Source organism: Martes martes, assembly GCF_963455335.1.
Source record: "Martes martes genome assembly, chromosome: 13".
NCBI lineage: Eukaryota > Metazoa > Chordata > Mammalia > Carnivora > Mustelidae > Martes > Martes martes.
Window position 1 is genome coordinate 36510296 of NC_137901.1, and position 19472 is coordinate 36529767.

Genomic DNA, 19472 nt, shown 5'->3' on the forward strand with positions numbered 1-19472 from the left:
TGCTTCCCCTGCTTGTGCTCTCTGACAAATAAAAAATAAATCTTTAAAAAATATAAAATAAAATAACCCAGGACAGGGCTCAGTCAGTTAAGTATCTGACTCTTGATTTCGGCTCAGGTCATGGTTTTAGGGTTGTGGGATGGAGCCCTGCTTCAGTCTCCACCCTCAGCACAGAGTCTGCTCAGATTCTCTCTCCCTCTCCTCTGCTCCTTCCCCTACTCAGGTGCATGCTCTCTCTCTCTCTCTTAAATAAAATCTTTAATCCAGGGCAATAAGTATGCAATTTTATTTTCAAATGCTACTCAATCATAGTAATAGATGAAAAAATATTCACTAGATATATTTTTGGCAGCTTAATACATTTGAGTACACTAATGAAGTTAGATACAATGAGAAGATGTACTAAGTGCTTGTTTGCTCTCATTGTACAAATTCTTTTTTTTTTTAAGATTTTGTTTATTTATTTGACAGACAGAGATCACAACAGAGAGAGGCAGACAGAGAGAGAGGGGGAAGCAGGCTCCCCGCTGAGAAGACAGCCCGATGTGGGGCTTGATCCCAGGACCCCGGGATCACAACCCAAGCCAAAGGCAGACGCTTTAACCCACTGAGCCACCCAGGCGCCCCTCATTGTACAAATTCTAAGTAGTTACTTTTATTGTAAAAAGTTAGTGCCAGGGACGCCTGGGTGGCTCAGTTGGTTAAGCGGCTGCCTTGGGCTCAGGTCATGATCCCAGCGTCCTGGGATCGAGTCCCACATCGGGCTCCTTGCTCCGCGGGGAGCCTGCTTCTCCCTCTGCCTCTGCCTACCACTCTGTCTGCCTGTGCTCGCTCGCTCTCTAACAAATAAATAAATTTAAAAAAAAAAATTAAAAAAAGAAAAAAATGTTAGTGCCAGTAATAAGCATCATTTGCTTAAAATATTCCTGTTTCATGTTTACTTTCAACTTTAATTTGGTTTCTATTTTTGTTACGTTAGTCAGTGCATCATATGGATATGAAAGCTCACATATTAATTGAGGTTATTGAAATCCCCCAGGTAAAACTGGCCTGAGTGTTTTTCTGTCATATATTTAAGTACTGTAGTTTTCAGGGAAATGCTTAGAGAGAATATTAGCATATTTGGTGCACATATATTAAGACTGATTAGAAAGTTTATAAATTCTTTAGAATAGAATTGGTATGCCAGCAATATTTTAGATAAACTATTCTCTCTAATGAGGACTTTTATCCTTGACAAGATGGTGCATCTTAGAGGTATCCTTGAAGCTCATGGACATAGTGAAGTTCTTATTGAAGTGATACGAGGAAAAAACACAGTACTTACCGGAATCTTAGTGGAGGAGTATGCTCCCTACAAAATCCAGAAGTCCACATTAGAGTTTTAAACAGAAGCTTGAAGTAGCCATACTGCTACCCAACCACTGCTTTATATTCCAGTTGTACAAAAGTCAGGTATTTGATCAACCCAAAGGCAGCAGTTTGAGTACATATTTAAAATTCAGAAACATGGCTTGTATTAACTTGGAAATGCAACATAAAACTGATTTTAAAAAGATAAAAACTGGGGGCTGCCTGGGTGACTCAGTGGGTAAAGGCCTCTGCCTTCAGCTCAGGTCATGATCCCAGGGTCCTGGAATCGAGCCCCGCATCGGGCTCTCTGCTCTGCGGAGAGCCTGCTTCCTCCTCTCTCTCTCTGCCTGTCTCCCTGCCTACTTGTGATCTCTGTCTGTCAAATAAATAAAATATTAAAAAAAAAATGATAAAAACTGTAACTGGTAAATAAAATTGGTCTGCTTTTGGCCACAATAAGAGATAGTTTTAGATCTAACCCAAAAAACTTCTATTTATCTCTTCTTATTAGTCACAATTATATTTAAATACGAGGTTTCCTAGTTGGTGTTTTCCTGAGGGCATATGAAAAAAGTAGCTTGTATTTTAGTTTGCTAATACTAAAAGTGAGAATTTAGATCTATACCCTGTAAATGTTAATTCCAAGATATTGAAACAAAAACCCAAACATAGATATGTAATACCACTATCTAATCCTTACATGAGTTTTGTGTGATCTTTTCCTAAGTTCAGAATGAAACGATGAAATAACTTATCTGAAACTAGTATGATTTAATGATGAGTCTAAAGATTATATATCTCTAAAAGTTAAGGATTTAAAGACATTCTTTAGATATTGTAAAATATACATTTGTTGGGGGGGTGTGTGTGTGTGTGATTGTAAGAAAATGTTCTCTAAAAAGCTAATTGGTCTGAAAAGATAAATTTAAAATATTTCATAGCAAAACAAAAGGGCTTAATAAGATTGAATTGAATATATTAAAAACCATATACTTTACACACTTGTACCACTGCATTCTCTTTTGTCTATTAACTTTATGGACAATTAATAATTGTACCCAAGATTTAAAACTAACATTTTGAGATGCCCAATTTATAAAAGAATATGTTAATTCCAAAAGTGTTGCTACAGTTTCTGTCTTTGAGAAAAGTAAAATGTGGTTTGGAATTATTCCAAAGCAACTTGGGTATAAAAATCTTGCACTTACCACTATGGATTAATCCACTTCAGGAAGACACAACTGAGGCTGGAAGGATCCCTCGTGCATAACTTTGGAGACTGAACCACTTGGGTTTTCTGCATTTCACAAAATGAATCCATACAGCAGGCTTCCCTTAATCTCCAGTACTCACATGTCACCCTAACGAATCAATTGCCAAAGTCTGTCACTTGTTAGAACACCAAACTGCCTTGAATTGAATATGAACTTAAACAATTAGACTGAAGGTATATTAAGACAAGTGTTGATAATGTTAAACAAAAAAGTTATTCTAACATTTGTCATAAGGGTAAGAAAGGCTTTTTTTTTTTTTTTTATTCAGGACTTTTGTGATATGTATCAAGACTATCCCAACAGGGAGAGAGATGGGGCTCAACTCGGAAGATGTCAAAGACAGCTTGGGTTTTATAGCCAAGGAACAGAATTGGGGTTAATGGGGTGGAAAATTACTAAGAGGAGACATCAAAGGCGAGGGGATTCTTGCTGAAGGCAGGCCACGATGATCAGATGTCAAGGGTGGGGGAATTCTCCCTAAACTGACCTGGCAGGATTCTTGCTAAATCTGAGCTAGACAGTGGGACACCTGGGTGGCTCAGTGGGTTAAAGCCTCTGCCTTCGGCTCAGGTCATGATCCCAGGGTCCTGGGATCGAGCCCCGCATCGGGCTCTCTGCTCAGCAGGGAGCCTGCTTCCTCCTCTCTCTCTGCCTGCCTCTTCATCTGCTTGTGATCTCTCTCTGTCAAATAAATAAATAAAATCCTAAAAAAAATTTAAAAAAATAAATCTGAGCTAGGCAGGTAGAAGACACAGCCCAAGGATGACACCCAGCAAAAAAAAAAAAAAAAAAAAAAAAATGGGGTTCAGAAGAGCCTCTGTAAAGTTGGTCAAGAATAGAGTCTTTGTCAATATCATTGCAACAATTTTTTTACAAATGCATTCAAAGGACAGCCACCCTAGGGTAATGCCAGATGTTATTCTTCTAGTTTTTTTTATTATTGTTGATATTAATATTATATAGTTTTTTTGGATCATTTATGATATTAGGACAAACTGCTTGAGTACTTTCAACATGCGATCTACTCTTCTGGGTGTTTTTCATGTACTACCTCACTGAGTCCTCACAGCATCCTTATTGGTAAGTACTATTATTACTGTCACTTTACACAGAAAGAAACAGACTCAGAAATTAAGAAGGCCAAAGATTACACAGGTAATTAAATGTCATAGTCTCCCACAAAGGCTACAGTTTTAACCTGAAGTTAACTTAACCATAAGTATATGGTTTTTAACCAGTAGGCTGTACTGCCTCCCAAACAAGTCATTTTTGGTCAGCATTAAGAATTACAAGTAAAGTGGGGGTGCCTGGGTGGCTCAGTGGGTTAAGCCTCTGCCTTCAGCTCAGGTCATGATCTCAGGGTCCTGGGATCGAGCCCCACATTAGGCTCTCTGTTCAGCAGGGAGCCTGCTTCCCCCCCTCTCTCTGCCTGCCTCTCTGCCTACTTGTGATCTCTGTCTGTCAAATAAATAAATAAAATCTTAAAAAAAAAAAAAAGAATTACAATTAAAGGAATAATTGTATGGTTTATCACATTATAAAGAATACTCTCAGTTGGCTAAAGGGTTAAAACATTCTAGTAGGCATTTGGTAATGTGAGAGGTAAATTTTAAATATGAGAACTCAGGATTTTTAAGAATTCATCTTTTCCAGCTCTTAACTCTGGAGGAGTCTGGTAGCGGTACCATTACTATCCCACAGTAAAAGCATCCCCAACATTCTGTTTCTGGCATCACTACTTTCTGCTTGAAACTAGCAGGGTTTCGGGGAGAGTGGATGCTTCCATGTCTTAGGCCTGAGAGAATGAAGATGGTCCTGGAGCTTTCTTTGCAAGAAAGGCAAGAAGGATGCTTTCAAAGTTCTCATGGGGTTCTAAGAATAAAGCCAGCTTAAAAGGGGCTCTCACTGGCCAAGATATAATAATTTAATCATCCAAATAGAAAATAAAAATTGTATGGGACACTTGGGTGGCTTAGTTGGTTAAGCAGCCAACTCTTGATTTCAGCTCAGGTCATGACCTCAGGGTCCTGGGATTGAGTGCCATGCCAGGCTCCGCACTCAGTGGGGAGTCTGCTTGATGGTTCTTGCTCCCCCTCTGCCTGTGCCTGGGTCTCTGCTTGCATTCTCTCTCTCTCTCTCTCAAATAAATCTTAAAAAGAAGGAAGAAAAGAAAAATTGTACTTAATTAAAGCAAGTAGTCTCTGGAAAAATTGTCTCCATAATGTCTTTTAAAAGTATTTTGGTATTTTCTTTCCAAATAACTATATTATTATACAAATTTATTTTTATTCATAAAAATTCCTGTTTATATTTAATTGTAAGTTTAGTCCCAGGAGAGAGAGAAGCATATTGAACACTTTCTACGTGAATTATACCCTAGGGTTGCAGCCTTTCCCGCCCCCCACCCCACCCAGATTTCGGACAGGCACAAGTCTCACCAGGCCTCTGTGTGAGAAGAGCTGTGCACAGGCAGAAAGGGAGCCTTCCTTACAAGTCCAGTAGAGGCATCCGCCCCAGGCTTGTGGTCAGAGCTTTGAGCATTTATTTCTCTGTGGGTGTTACACATCAATAAATGGTTTACTGAAAGAAGAAAAAGTGGGGAGGGGAAGGATCCAGGAGAGGACGAAGCTGAAGGTGAAGGAAAAGGCAGGACTGTTCCATTGACCTGAGTCAGAGCAGGGATGGCATCCAGGCTAGATGGGCAGATTGGCCCGTTGGGTAGGAGGAGGGCTGGCTTTTCTCGCGAGAGAAGCAAGACAGGCACCAGTGAGAAAGGTGAGAGAACTTGGCTTTGAAGTAGAGTGATGTCTCAGATGTGCGATTGCATTATGAGCCCAGTTAATTCACTGGCACTGTCCCTCTCAGGGGTGAACCACCTAGGAATATTACTTGAGTTCTAAAATCTGAGTAGTGGTCGTATTAAAAGTCACCATTGCGCTTTCTGCAGCTGAGGTCCAAGGGGCTGTGCTGAGGGAGAGAACAGTGGCCTACAGATTTTCTTCAACTACGTGACACCAAAGTTCTTTGTGACACTAATGAGGCAATCATTAGATCTATGCTCTCTTGCCCCTTTCCCACCCATTCCTGATTAGGTTTTCTTCCTCAGTGTTCTGCCCATCCCATCCCTCTCTGGATGGTGAGGGCCTCTTTTTCATTGTCATCGTGGCTGCCTTTAGCATAGGGTTGCTGTAGCCTCCAGGATTCCTGGTGCCCTGGTCACATGTTCCAGGCCCCATATCCCATGGCTGGACAAACAGCCCAGAGCTAAGTGGAGCTGTTCAGGAATCACTGCAGTAGATACATCAGTGTATGAATGAGTCCTATGGCGATGGGATGGACGTCCAGGAGCTGGAGCTGTACAGAGCCTGAACTGTACAATGCATGTCTGCTGCTTCTCCTTATGAGACTATCATTTTCATTTAATCCCAAGTATCTACACTGTAATCTGTTTAGGAAATGTTTCACTTTTTTAAGAATTTTACTGAGATAAAATTCACATACCAAAAAAGTCACCCTTTTAAAATTGTAGACTTTAGTGGGTTTTAGTATTCAGAGTTGTGTGGCCATTGCTAATTCCAGAACATTTTTGTCACCCTAAAGAAACTCCATACTCTTCAGCAGTTATTCCCTGTTCACCCCCCAGGCTCAGGCAGCCGCTAATCTATTTCTATGTATTTTCCTATTCTGAGCATTCTTTATAAATTGAATCATACATTATGTGACCTTTTGTGTCTGCTTTCTTTCAGTTAACATATTTTCAAGGTTTATCCATGTTCTAGGATGTATCAGGAACTCACTTTTGTGACTGAATATTCCACTATATGAATATGTCATATTTTATGTGTCTATTCAGTAGTTAGGTTGACATTTCGCTTGTTTCTGCTTTTTGGCTATTACAAATAATGTTGCTATGAATATTCATATACAAGATTTTGTTTTCAGTACTGTTGGGTATATAACTAGGAGTGGTGTTGTAGGTCATATGTTAATACTATGTTTAACTTCTGGAGGAACTGACAAATTCTTACACGGTTGCACAAATTTTACAGTCCCAGAAGCAATGTGTCAGAGTTCCAATTTCACCACATTCTCATCAACATTTACTACTGTCTTCGTGATTTTAGCTATTCTAGTGGGTATGAAGTGGTAACTCCTTGTTTTGATTTGGATTTCCCTAATGACTAATGTTAGATGGAAGATGTTGAGCATCTTTTCATGTGCTTGTTGGCTATTTGTTTCCTTGGAGAATTGTCTGCTCACAATCTTTGTCTTTATATTATTGACTTTTAAGTTTTTTATAATTCTAGATATAGGCCTCTTAAGGGATACATGATTTGCAAACATTTTCTCCCATTCAATGGGTTATCTCTTCATTTTTTTGATGCTGTCCTTATTTGAAACACACAAGTTTTTAATTTTGAAGTCCAGTTTATCTATTTTTTCTTTTGTTGCTTGTGATTTTGGTGTCATAGTTAAGAAACCACTGCTTAATCCGAGGTTATGAAGACGTAGTTCTAGGTTTCCTTCTGAGTGTTATGTCCACAGTATTATTTTAGTATTCTCTTTAAAGATTCCCAAAATCCTTCTCTCAAACAGAAAAGAAAGTCAAGAATCCATGGTATTTTTTCATTTGCTCCTGAGGTAATGTGACTAACTTCCCACCTAGAAGTTCCTGCTTTTACCACTTCTCATCCATTTCCCAGTCAGGCGGCTGAAAGGACTTTGGTTCTAAATCTGGTATGTAACAAGTGGGCTACAGAATTCAAATGTCAGTGTAGTGGTTTAGGGATATTTGCAGAGCTTGTGCTCTGGGCCACAGCAAATGACATCATGCAGGCCTGCAAAGAGCTCACAGGCAGATGGGGACACAATCAGAAATGGGAAACTACAGGGTCACCCGCACTTTGATAAAAGAGTGGCCCCTCATAATACAGTAGGGTTGAAGTGGAGGGCATTCTGCAAAACCATGCAAAGGCCCAAACTGGCAAGAAAATGGTATGTCCTAAGAACTATAAAGAGCTCACTATGGGTGATCAGGGAGAGCAGAAGAGAAAAGAGCAAGAAGAAAAACAGATACTCCAGTGAGAAGTTAGTCAGAAAGGTAAGGTACCATGACCAAAGTACTGTGCCAGATGCCTTGGACACAAAGGGAAGGCCCAGCTCCCTCAGCCTATGGCTCACAGCTAAAGTTCACAGTGATGACTCTTGCCATCCCTCTCTAATGCTGGCATTAGTAGTATAATTTCACTTCATGTAACTACAAGACCAACTCAGTAATAACCCTGGCCTTTCAGAGTTTGCCAAGCCCTAATGGGAGAAGTTTAGTTTTAAATTTTTAAACAGCAAAGAGAGCTTGGAAATAATTTAAAGTATCTAAATTATTTATTTAAGGAATTTTTAGAAGACAGGTTGAATACAACCCTAGCCTATCATTTTAGTGTATCTATGTTCCAGAGAAGATTTAACATAGCTAAACTGTTACTATGTTGTATTCTGCTCTGAATTTTAGACCTAGAAATTAAGTCTTCACCAGAGCAAATGAAATGCCACTTGTGATAAAACATTGCTAGGAACAATAGAAAGCTGCAAAAATGAAATCTGGTGGGGCGCCTGGGTGGCTCAGTGGGTTAAAGCCTCTGCCTTTGGCTCAGGTCATGATCCCCGGGTCCTGGGATGGAGCCACACATCGGTCTCTCTGCTCAGCAGGGAGCCTGCTTCCCTTCCTCTCTCTCTCTGCCTGCCTGTGATCTTTGTCAAATAAATAAATAAAATCTTTAAAAAAAAAATGAAATCTGGTGTATTTCAATGATTTACAATTAAGAATGCCCCATATATTTACTTCTGCATGCAAAATTATTTGTGTCAAATGAATAAAATCTTTTTTAAAAAATGAAATCTGGTATATTTGAATGATTTACAATTAAGAATGCTCCATATATTTACTTCTGCATGCAGAATTATTTCTGTGTGTCAAATAAATAAAATCTTTAAAAAAAGAGAGAGAGAGAGAAGATAATATAACCACTCAATGTCCATAATAGATTTGCTACTTACAAGGGTTTTCATATATTTTTGATCCTCACAACCACCTGTGAGGTAGGCGGGTTTCATTTATTCGTTTTCATGAGGTATTTTCTTCATAACCACTGAAAAATGCCCAGAAAAGTTTGTTCTTGGACCCCAGATTCCATGTATTTAAAGAATAAATAAAAGGTTGTTTTTTTTTTTTTTTAAGATTTTATTTTTTTGAAAGTAAGCAAGTGAGAGAGAGATAAAGCAAGCGAGGATACAAGCTGGGGTAGGGAGAAGCAGACTCCCCGCTGAGCCAGGAGCCCAATGTGGGGCTTGATCCCAGGACCTTGGGATCATGACTCAAGCCAAAGGCAGATGCTTAACCGACTGGGCCACCCTGGCAACCCAGAAAAAATTAAAGTTTTAAGAAAGATATTTTTCTGGCTAACCTTAGTTTCAGAAATTGCATTAAACATTTATTTTCAGAGCCCATCCTTTACAAAGACAGTAAGAAATTTCTGAAGTCCACTTTCGAATTCTTTTGGGATTCACTCTGACTAAGCAACATTTTTAGTTTAGAGAAGTGTTTCTTTGTTTTGCTCACATTCTTTGAGGAGCAAGTGGGTGTTGACTGTCCAGATGTAGGTGTCCTGAAAACAAACATAAAACCACACTTAGGTATACTGATACATAAGTTTAAAAGTGCTTTCCCTGCTTAGCCTGAATAATTGCAATTAGAATCCTTTTCTACTCCCGTGTATTATGGCCATAAACGAGCAGTGGCTGAACCCAGCATTCATTCCCATTTTGTTAAAAATCTCCTCACTACATAGGCTTTAGGCAACATTCAGGAGGTATACTGGGTGGTTCTGGAAGTTTCTATCACACCTGAAGAAGGCTAAAAGTAAAGCGTCATCAGGCCTGAGTCCCCTTTAAGTTTGATATCAAGATTCATGACATTTCTAAGGACTTTAAAAACCCGTTTCTTCACAGCTCAAGACCACTTCCTTTCTCAAAAATGAAGAATTTCAACCTACACATGCAGGTACCACTGCATTATATCTCCCCACCTAGAATGTAAACTCCATAGGGCAGAATTTGTACTACTAATTGTATATTCCACTGCTTCTTAACAGTGCCAGACACAGAAGAGGTCTAAAAATATTTGCTGGATAAGTGATTCCCCAGCTGCTGTATATTTCTGTTTTCTTCTGTTTCATGCCCTCCAACTGTGTTCCATACCCATGAAACTTTATTGGGGTTTATCAGTCCGATCCCTCTTCTACTCCCCATGTGTATAACAAATGTGAAATATCTTTCTCATTCATGCATATAACTAAGAAGCAGTCTGTTCTATATGCAAGTGAATTATTTTAAATATTTCATTTTAATATATTTTAAATATGCCAACTTTTATCTACAGTTATCCAATAAGGTAGAAACTTCTATGAATTCTTATCATGCCAAATATCAAAATAATTAAATCAAAATATAGAGAAAACTAGACTTAAAATTTCAATTCTTATCCAATTTTATAAATGTCAACCCAATATAAAAAACTCAATGCAGTAAACAGATAAATTTCACTCTTTACAGAATTTTGCTATTTATATTCAAGAAACTACCAGACTCAGTTTCTCTTTTGGTACAAAACTTTCAGAAATTCCTTTCACAGTTTCTAAGGAACTAAATTTACTATCACAGTGAATAAAGTACTGTGAACTACAAAAATAGTTTGGTGCTCAGTCTATAGTTAACTTAGTAGCAGCTGACAAATCCCTATTCAGTGAGATTTCCCCAGGAATTTCTGACAGAGGCAATATCAAGAACAAAGGTTCAGAGCAGGAACATAAACTGTGAGTTTACTTCAGTTCAGTTTTGCTAACACACAGGATGATTTAAGGCAAAGTAAGAAGGCACATGCACTGGTGCCAGGTAGGAAGGAGTGGGAAGCCATGCGGGAACATTTGATCTAGATGCTACGGCGTGAGATGGTAAATCTTCTCATCAGAGCTGTGCTGTAGGGAAATTATCATACTAGAAGCGTTTGAAACTAGAAGCAGGAAACTACTGTAGTAATCCCAGCAAAAGAGGAACACAGACTGAACACAGGAGGAGGAAAAAAGGAGAACAGATGCAAACCCCATGGAGGAAGGGCAGATAGAAACCGGTGACTAACTGGACAAGGACCAAGGGACTAGGCGTTGTCTACTCTACTCACCATTTCAGGTCAGACTGTCTACAAAGGAATGTTCACTGACAGAAGGAACTTAGGAGGATGAGCAGGTGGGGACATGCTGGGGGGATAAAGTGGATATATTTAGTAGCAGCTGGGAACAAGTAAAGGGAGAGGTTGGAAGTAAATGAATATAGCTGAAATTTATAAGCACAGATGGGAATGAAAGATGTATGTACAGGACATTAGAGAAAAAAAGGGTATGGAGGAAAAAAATGGGGGCCAAGGCCTGGACTGCATGGCAGATTTAGGGAGTATTATTAAACAGAGGAAAGTCGAAGAAATAAGAGCTCACACCAGCAATGCAAATAGCTTAATGAATTAAGATACCTGAATATCAAGGCTGGGCTCTTGCCTTTGGAACCACACTTAGGATTTAGGTTTGCAGAACTGGGAGTCTTTCTTTCTGGTGTCTTCAGGCTGAGCTTACTCGTAGGAGTAGTAGGACTGCTCTTCAGTGCCGAGAGAAAGCTTCTACTTTTACCATGATGTTTAACTGTTCTGTTGCATGTTTTACAAGTAGTCAACTAACATAAAAAGAAGAAATATTGGGCCTGATTTCTCTTATAATTTAACCCAATAAATTACATGTTCATTAAATTCTTGGATTAAGGGACTACACCAGGTACAAACAGGTAAGAGGCTGCCCTCAGGGAGTCTGTAATCCAGCAGCAGCAATCAGACAAGATACAAATTTAAAATGAGAAAATCTACAATTAAAAGGTACTGGCTAAATACTTGTAAATTAAAAAAACATTTTAATTTTTATTTATTTAAAAGATTTTCTTTTTAAGTAATCTGTACACCCAATGTGGGACTTGAACTCATGACCCCAAGATCAAGAGTCACATGTTCCACCTACTGAGCCAGCCAGGTACCCCCAAAACACCTTTTTAAAGATAAGAAAGTCTCTACTTTTTCAATGTAAAACCATGTTTGGGGGAATAAAGGGGACTATGATACCCGGTTAACTTCTGGAAGAATGTTCTTCATAACAGCAGTTAACATTTAACATTTGCCACAGAACTTCAAGCTGTTTTTCAATAAAACATGGCAAATTATCACTGAAAATCTAAGTGACCCCTGCAAACCCTTACTGATTCTATATTCTTCAAATATAGGTCTAAATCAATTCATAAAACCAATTGAATGAATTCTCACACCTCTTTACTTCATTAAATCCAGAGGCAGAATTTCCTAATGTATGTAATTGTTGGAATTTCATGGTCAGAATTTCCTAATGTATGTAATTGTCAAATCACTGTGTGTCAAATTGAAAATAACGTATCAGCTATACATCAATCAAAAATTTTAGGGGCACCTGGGTGGCTCAGTGGGTTAAAGCCTCTGCCTTCAGCCAGGTCATGATCTCAGGGTCCTGGGATCGAGCCCCACATCAGGTTCTCAGTGGGGAGCCTGCTTCCCCCACTCTCTCTGCCTACTTGTGATCTCGCTCTGTCAAATAAATAAATAAAATCTTAAAAAAAAATTTTTTTTAAACTAAGTTTTACTCTTGATGAAAGATCAATCACTAGAAAAAAAGTTATGTGCGTATTTTGACAATCTGTGTATATTATCACAAACCTCTGAGTTATATGTAGCCTGATCCTTAATCAACCTCATTTTAAGTAAAAGGAAACTCTAGTTTATTTACACACACCGGATTGAAATCTTACCAATACACTTTTGGAGTCTTTGTATCTTTTCACAATTTTTGCTTCTTTAAAACTAAGTGTATAATTTCTTGCTTCTCGATTAAGAAGTTTTTGTATTTTGGGAGTCAGTTTGGACTTGGGTTTGAGGCGCACCCGAGAGTTATCCAAAACCAGCAACTGGAAACAGTATGGACATGTTCCTTCAAAAGTGATGTTAGCATCTGAAATTATACAAACGAAACTCATGATTCAGCAAATTAGAATATTTTGTTACCTCAAACAGCCAATACTCCGTGATAAAGTATACTATTTAATATGAAGATATTCTCTTTAAGCAAACTCAAAATATGAGAACTTGCAAAAAAGGCAAATTGGCAATAATTTATTTTTATAATTTTATTTTGCAAAACACTGTAATTCTATCCATTCACTCCTTTTAGCAACAGGCCAAGTCCCCATTTTTTGCTACCTTACTTATTCCTTGTTACTATGTAAAAAAGGCTGTCTCACCAATTTTACAAACATATTTATCACAAATCAGTAAGTTATACCATCATTTTCTTTTTTAACCCATTCAGCCACCCAGGCACCCCCCGTCATTTTCTTTTTTAAACAATTAGCACACAATTTTGTGATTTGTGGGCCAGGCTTTCTGCAGGTAGCTCTCAGTACAAGGTAACAGGAGAACAGACTTGCTCCAGATTGTCTATGCACATCAAGACAGCCATTTGCCATGCTAGGCTGGAAAGAGCCAGAAATACTCCAAAGAAATGGCTTGACAAAGGTCAAATACTCCAAATATCTGTACTTGGAGATGGCATCCATTACTGGAAAAGGGTTTTCAGGTGGAAGTACAGTGAAAAAGAAAGCATGACCATTAGGGAAAGGTGAGGGTGTGGGGGTGATGCAGCTGGAAAGGAAGGTAGGCACATCACAGATTTATTCAACAAACATTTGTTAGTGAGCACTCTGCTAAGTATACAACAACTAAGGACCATGCTTGTAATTCAGTTCTGCCAAATGTTAATTTCATTCATATTTACTGAATGACTGTCCAGTGTCATGCACAGTTCTGTGTACAAGAGACAGAACAGTGAATAAAGGACAATTCATGTAGGGAGAAAGTAAATATTGCAACACCGAATGTGTAGTGCTGGGGGAAAAAAAAAAGGAGATGAACAGGGAGTGGTGATGGAGCCGCCCTGGTCTTTAATAAGGTAGCCATGGTAGGCTTTGTGGAGTGACCTGTAGAGAGCAGGAGGAAACAAGAAAGCAATCCATGCAGATATATGAGGTAAGAGTTCCAGGCCGAGGATGGGGGACAACTTGGAAGGCTATAAAAGAGCAAGGAGGCCTAAAAGTTGAGTAAGCAAAAGGGAAAGCAGGCCAGAGAGGTAATGTGGGCTTCTGATATAGGGCCCTGCAGTCCTTTAAAAAAAAAAATTTCACTTTGGGGCGCCTGGGTGGCTCAGTGGGTTAAGTCTCTGCCTTCGGCTCAGGTCATGATCCCAGGGTCCTGGGATCGAGCCCCGAATCGGGTTCTCTGCTCAGTGGGGAGCCTGCTTCCCCCTCTCTCTGACTACTGTGTGATCTCTGTCAAGTAAGTAAATAAAAATCTTAAAAAAAAAAAAATTTTTTTTTTCACTTTGGGGCGCCTGGGTGGCTCAGTTCGTTAAACCACTGCCTTCAGCTCAGGTCATGATCCCAGAGTCCTGGGACTGAGTCCCATATCGGGCGTCCCCTACTCTGCAGGGGGCCTGCTCCCTCTCCCTCGACCTCTCTGTGTCAAATAAATAAAATCTTAAAAAAAAAAAAAACTTTCTTTCCACTTTTACTCTGAGATGTCAAGACATCTGAGAGTTTGTGGCAGAGAAGCAACATGATCAAGCTTAGGTTCCTCCTGCGCTCACTCTGGCCGCTTAGTCGAGGATGGATGTACGAACGAACTCAGGAGCGCTGCGGGCAACAGCCCAGCTGCTGACCCGGTCCAAGACGGCGAGATGGCCTAGTGAGAAGAGACGAGGTGCTGCATATACTCCAAAGCCAACAGGCGTATTTGCTGGCACACTGGCTTGGGGAGGAAGGCTCTCAGGGAGCCGCGAATGGCCCCAGGGTTTCGGGGGCTGAACTCACTCCCCGGATGGAATCAGCATTATTGAACTGGGAAGAACTGGAGGACGCCTGTGCTGGGGGTAAAAGCAGGCGTCAAGAAGACGCCTGGATATGAGCCTAGAATGGGGAGAGGTCTTGGTAGGGGTGCAAATCTGGAAGCCATGAGACTGGATGAAAAACTGTCACCAAAGGAAGGGAGTGTAACTAGAAAAGAGGTCCTAGGAATTTGGAGCTTCCGCGGAACAGCAGCCCCTGGGGGGATTTATGAGGGCAGTGGTTCGAGGAGATTGCTCTTTTGCGTCGTCCTGAGCGGAGCGCGGAACCGAGGCGGGCGAGGCGCCGAGAGCCTGACCCACAAGCGTCGGACGTTCTCCCTACCGTGTGACGAACTGTAGGCCCAGCTGGAAAGGAGAAGGAGACTCGTGAGGGTGGAGAGGGGACCCCGCCGCCGCCGCCGCCGCCCGCCTCCCCTCCCGCCCTTCTCTTACAGAAGATAGCGGGCCTGGCCCGGGCAGCTATCGTGTAGCTGCCGCGCCGCAGCCTCAAGGTAGTGCTTCTGCCTCATCTCTACCGCCACCCCTCACGCCGCTCAGACAGGACAGTCTCCGGAAGCCGGCTTCGCAGCCTGCCGGACTTTGACCTCGGAATCCAAGCTCCGTCCGGAAAGCCGCGCCCCCTGCTGAGGAGTTCCGTTTTCCCTCGCGTTCCGCCCGCACGTAGGCCCATCCCCTCCCTGCCTTTGGCCCTGCCTCTCGGCTCCGCCCTAGGCTCCGTCCAGTCCCCGCGGTCCCCTGCGGATCCGGCGCAGACGTGCGCCTGCGCGGAGCCGTGTAACGCAGCCGTGTTGGGGGCGTTTGCGCGGAGTGTTCGGCCCGCCTGTTTTTCTCGCTTGTGATAGCGTCTTCTGTGGTACCCCTGTTGTCATTTCCTCAGCGCACGTCGCCTTCTAGATTCTCCATCCGGGGTGTCGATTTGGGCCGGGCAGGCGGTGTGCGGCCCGCAAGGAGGCCACCGTTGTCAGCGCGGCCGCGGGCCTGGGAGGAAAGAGCCGGCCAGCTTCCCTTCTCCCCACCCCGTTCTTAATGGAGCACGGCAGAAAGTTAACAGTTCGGGACGTTTTCAGTGTTGCGCGAACACCGCTGTTACCGAGTTTGGAGACATTTCTATCATCCAGCAGGAAACCCCATCCCCTTTTAGGAGTTGCTACCCATTCTCCCCTCCCCGCTCCCAGCCCCTGGCGACCACTCGTCGGCCTTCTGGTTCTCCGGGCTCATTCTGGACATTTCTTGTAAATGGAATCATAGGTGTGATCTTTTGTGTCTGGCCTCCTCCACTTAGTAAAGTGTTTTTGAGGTTCTTCCACCTCGTAGGTTACATGACTGAATATTATTATATTGTACGCATGCCGAGTATTGTTTATCCATTTATCCGTGATGGACTTTGGGGTTCTTTCTGCCTTTTGGCTGTTGTCGATATTGCTGCTGCTAGGAACATGGCTTTTTGGTTTTGGGTTTTTTTTGTTTTTGTTTTTTTTTGGCTTTTTTGGATAAACACCTAGGAGTGAAAATGATGGGTCATATGGTAATTCCATGTTTAACAAGGATTCCAGGGCGCCTGGTGGCTCAGTGGGTTGGGCCCCTGCCTTCGGCTCAGGTCATGATTCTATTTCCTGGGACTGAAGCCCACAACCGGCTCTCTGCTCTGCAGGAACCCTGCTTCCTCCTCTCTCTCTGCCTGCCTCTCTGCCTACTTGTGATCTCTCTCTCTCTGTCAAATACATAAATAAAATCTTCAAAACAAAACAAGGATTCCAATTTCTCCGCATCTTTCCCAACCCTCGTTTTCCACCTTTGTTTGTTTGGTTTTTTTTTGTTTTTGTTTTTGTTTTTTTTTTAGTTTATTTTTTATTCTAGCCATCCTAGTGAGTGTGAGGTGGCTTCTCACTGTGGTTCTGATTTGCATTTCCTAGTGAATAATGACGTTGAGCATTCTTTCATGCGTTTGTTGACAACGTGTATATTTTCTTTGAAAAAATGTCTACTGAAGTCCTTTGCTCATTCTAAAATTGAGTTGTTTGCCTTTTGTTGTTGTTAGAGTTTCAAAAAATAAATTCTAGAGACTAGACCCTTATTTATCCTTCATTTTCAATATCCAAAAGGATTCAAATCTAGATGGGGAAACTGAAAGGATTCCATTTTTAGAAAGGCTTCATCTCTGCTGTTTTTCTGCAAGGCCCCAAACCAAAGAAGCTATGTTCCCACTCCAAGGGGGAAGCAAGAAAGTTAATTATTCTTTGAGTTTTGTCCTAGGTGTCCAGATATCTGATAACATCTAAAAAGAACGGAATCTCAAACATGTTCCAGGACATTAGGTTTGAATAAACCTTACCCAGAGTCTGGCATCAGTACCTCCACCTTCGATGATTTATGAAATAACACCTATTATTCACCTGTCACTCACCTTTGAATTCGACCCTACCCTGGATTTCTGAAGTAACATGAAACTGGACTCTTTCCAGTATGAGCCCCTAACTCTAAGTGATGAAGAGAGTCATTCTCCTTTCCTTTCGGAGTGTCCCAGACTCTCTGTCCGCTGTACTCTCACTTACACTATTCAACATACTCTGCTTTCACTTCCCACTTCCTGATTGCTCTCCTGCACAAAGCCAAGGATCATCTTAGCCAAGAGGTATCCTCAGCCTCTGGGTCCTCAGATCTGGCCTGTCTATGTCAAAATGATACAGAAGTTTGTAAAGAGAAAAATACACTTACATCTGTATAGACATATTTTAATTTTTCAAAAGAAAAGTTACTTCATCTGCTCTTCCTACCTTTCCATCTTCCTCCTCTGACTGACATTTAGCAGTTGGGTATCTTCTCCTATGCCCACATGTAAGTAAATGGCTAAATGTGTAAAAATCCCTTCTCACCACCACCACCACACACACACACACACACACACACACACACACACACACACTAAAAAGCCGAAACGTACACAAAAAAGCTAAACCAAAAATAGAAATTAGTCCCTTACTATATAACTTGCTTTTTTCCTTAACCATAGACCATATACATCTTTCCAGGTCAGTACATATATTTTTACAACAGCAAAAATCTTGTATATACTGATGCTTTTTATTTCTTTTGTCTGAATTTCTGAAAGAAAAATTATAGACTGGAATGATGTGCACATTTTTATTTGCCAGATCATCCAAAATAGGTTGTAGCAATGTGCACTCCCAGCATTAATATCTGAGGAAGTTGGGTAAGAAGATCTGATGGCTGGGGCACGTGGGTGGCTCAGTGGGTTAAAGCCTCTGCCTTAGGCTCAGGTCATGGTCTCAGGGCCCTGGGATCAAGCTCTGCGTCGGGCTTTCTGCTCATCGGGGAGCCTGCTTACCCCCACCCCCTGCTTCCCTCTCTGCCTACTTGTGATCTTTGTCTGTCAAAAAAAAAAAAAAAAAAAAAAAGATGTGATGACCATTGGTTCACCTAAATACTAGCGAGATAAAGTCTCTTTTCACATGTTCTTTGATGCTTTGCATTTTCTCCTGTGAAGAGAAATCTTCTGTTGCGTTTATCAGTTTCTAGGAGATCTTTGTGTCTTGGGGGAAATTCATTCTCTGCTTGTCATATATAATGCAATACTTTCTTACCTCTTATCTTTGGCATGGTTTATAGGATTTTTGCCATATAGGATTTTGTATGTTGTTGAACATTTTTCATTATTGGGTCTAGGTTTCCTGTAGAGCTTTAAAGATTGTATTTATTTATTTGACAGCGAGTGAGAAAGAGAGCACAAGCAGTGGTAGGGGCAGAGGGAGAGGGAGAAGCAGACTCCCCACTGAGCAGGAAGTCCAATGTGGGACTCCATCCCAGGACCCTGGGATCATGACTTGAGTTGAAGGGAGACACTTAACCGACCGAGCCACCCAGGGGCCCCTCCTGTGTAGCATTAAAAAAGCCTCACATAGCGCTTGCTTCGGCAGCACATATACTAAAATTGGAAGGATACAGAGCAGATTAATTAGCATGGCCCCTGTGCCAGAATGACATGCAAATTTGTGAAGCCTTAAAAAAAATTAAACAATAAAATAAAAACCTTCGTTCATGCCAAGACTAGACAACTAGCTATTCAACCAAATGTTTTTCTCATACTTTTCTAGTTTAATTTCTTCCATGCACATCTTTAAGCAATATGAAATATATTTTTACTTAAGTATAGGGTTGAGATCTGACCCATTTTTCTAGATGGTTAGCAAGTTATGTGGATATCTCTTAGTAGGTAAATTACTCTTTTGCTGTTGGAATTGAAGTCTAAAAAAATGTAAGGAACATGGAATATGTGGCAGGTACTTTTCTAAGCATCTGACTTGTAACTCATACAGTCCTCACAAGTCCACAGCATAGGTGAAATGCCAGTTTATCACATATAAGCCTTTCAACATTGCTGCATCTGTTTCTGCATTCTTTACCTGCTTCACTAACCAGTACAGCAAAAAAAAAAAAAAAAAAAAAAGGACGAGTGCACTGTGTGCACTGCACGCCTACTTCCCCTGCCCCCCAGGAAGCTTTCCTCCAGTTCTCTCACCTCTGAGCACCACACTCCTATATCCAGATGCTTCTTCAGCATCTCTGCTTGCATTGTTAACTTGTCTTCTCAGATGCATTGCGGCCCAGATGGCACTCTTGATTTCCCCCCTCAACCTGCCCTGCCACCCGGTCTTCCTCTGTCTCAGCCCCACCAAGTGCCATTGCTGTTTCCTCTCTCCAGCCTTGCCTGGGTGCCAGCTCCCCACAAGGAGCAGATCTGGTCACTTCTCTGCAT

General features: G+C 41.2%; 1 protein-coding gene across 1 annotated transcript; it reads right to left on the reverse strand.

The window, feature by feature from the left end:
• Positions 1-8859: 8859 nt before the first annotated feature.
• RMP24 (ribonuclease MRP subunit p24) lies at positions 8860-15550 on the reverse strand. Its single transcript, XM_080821164.1, has 5 exons — positions 15131-15550; positions 15021-15043; positions 12552-12751; positions 11206-11402; positions 8860-9289 (listed from the first exon to the last, which is right to left on the reverse strand). Exons 1-5 carry the CDS (start codon positions 15205-15207, stop codon positions 9136-9138), a joined length of 651 nt encoding a protein of 216 aa, XP_080677290.1. The 5' UTR covers positions 15208-15550; the 3' UTR covers positions 8860-9135.
• Positions 15551-19472: the final 3922 nt, after the last annotated feature.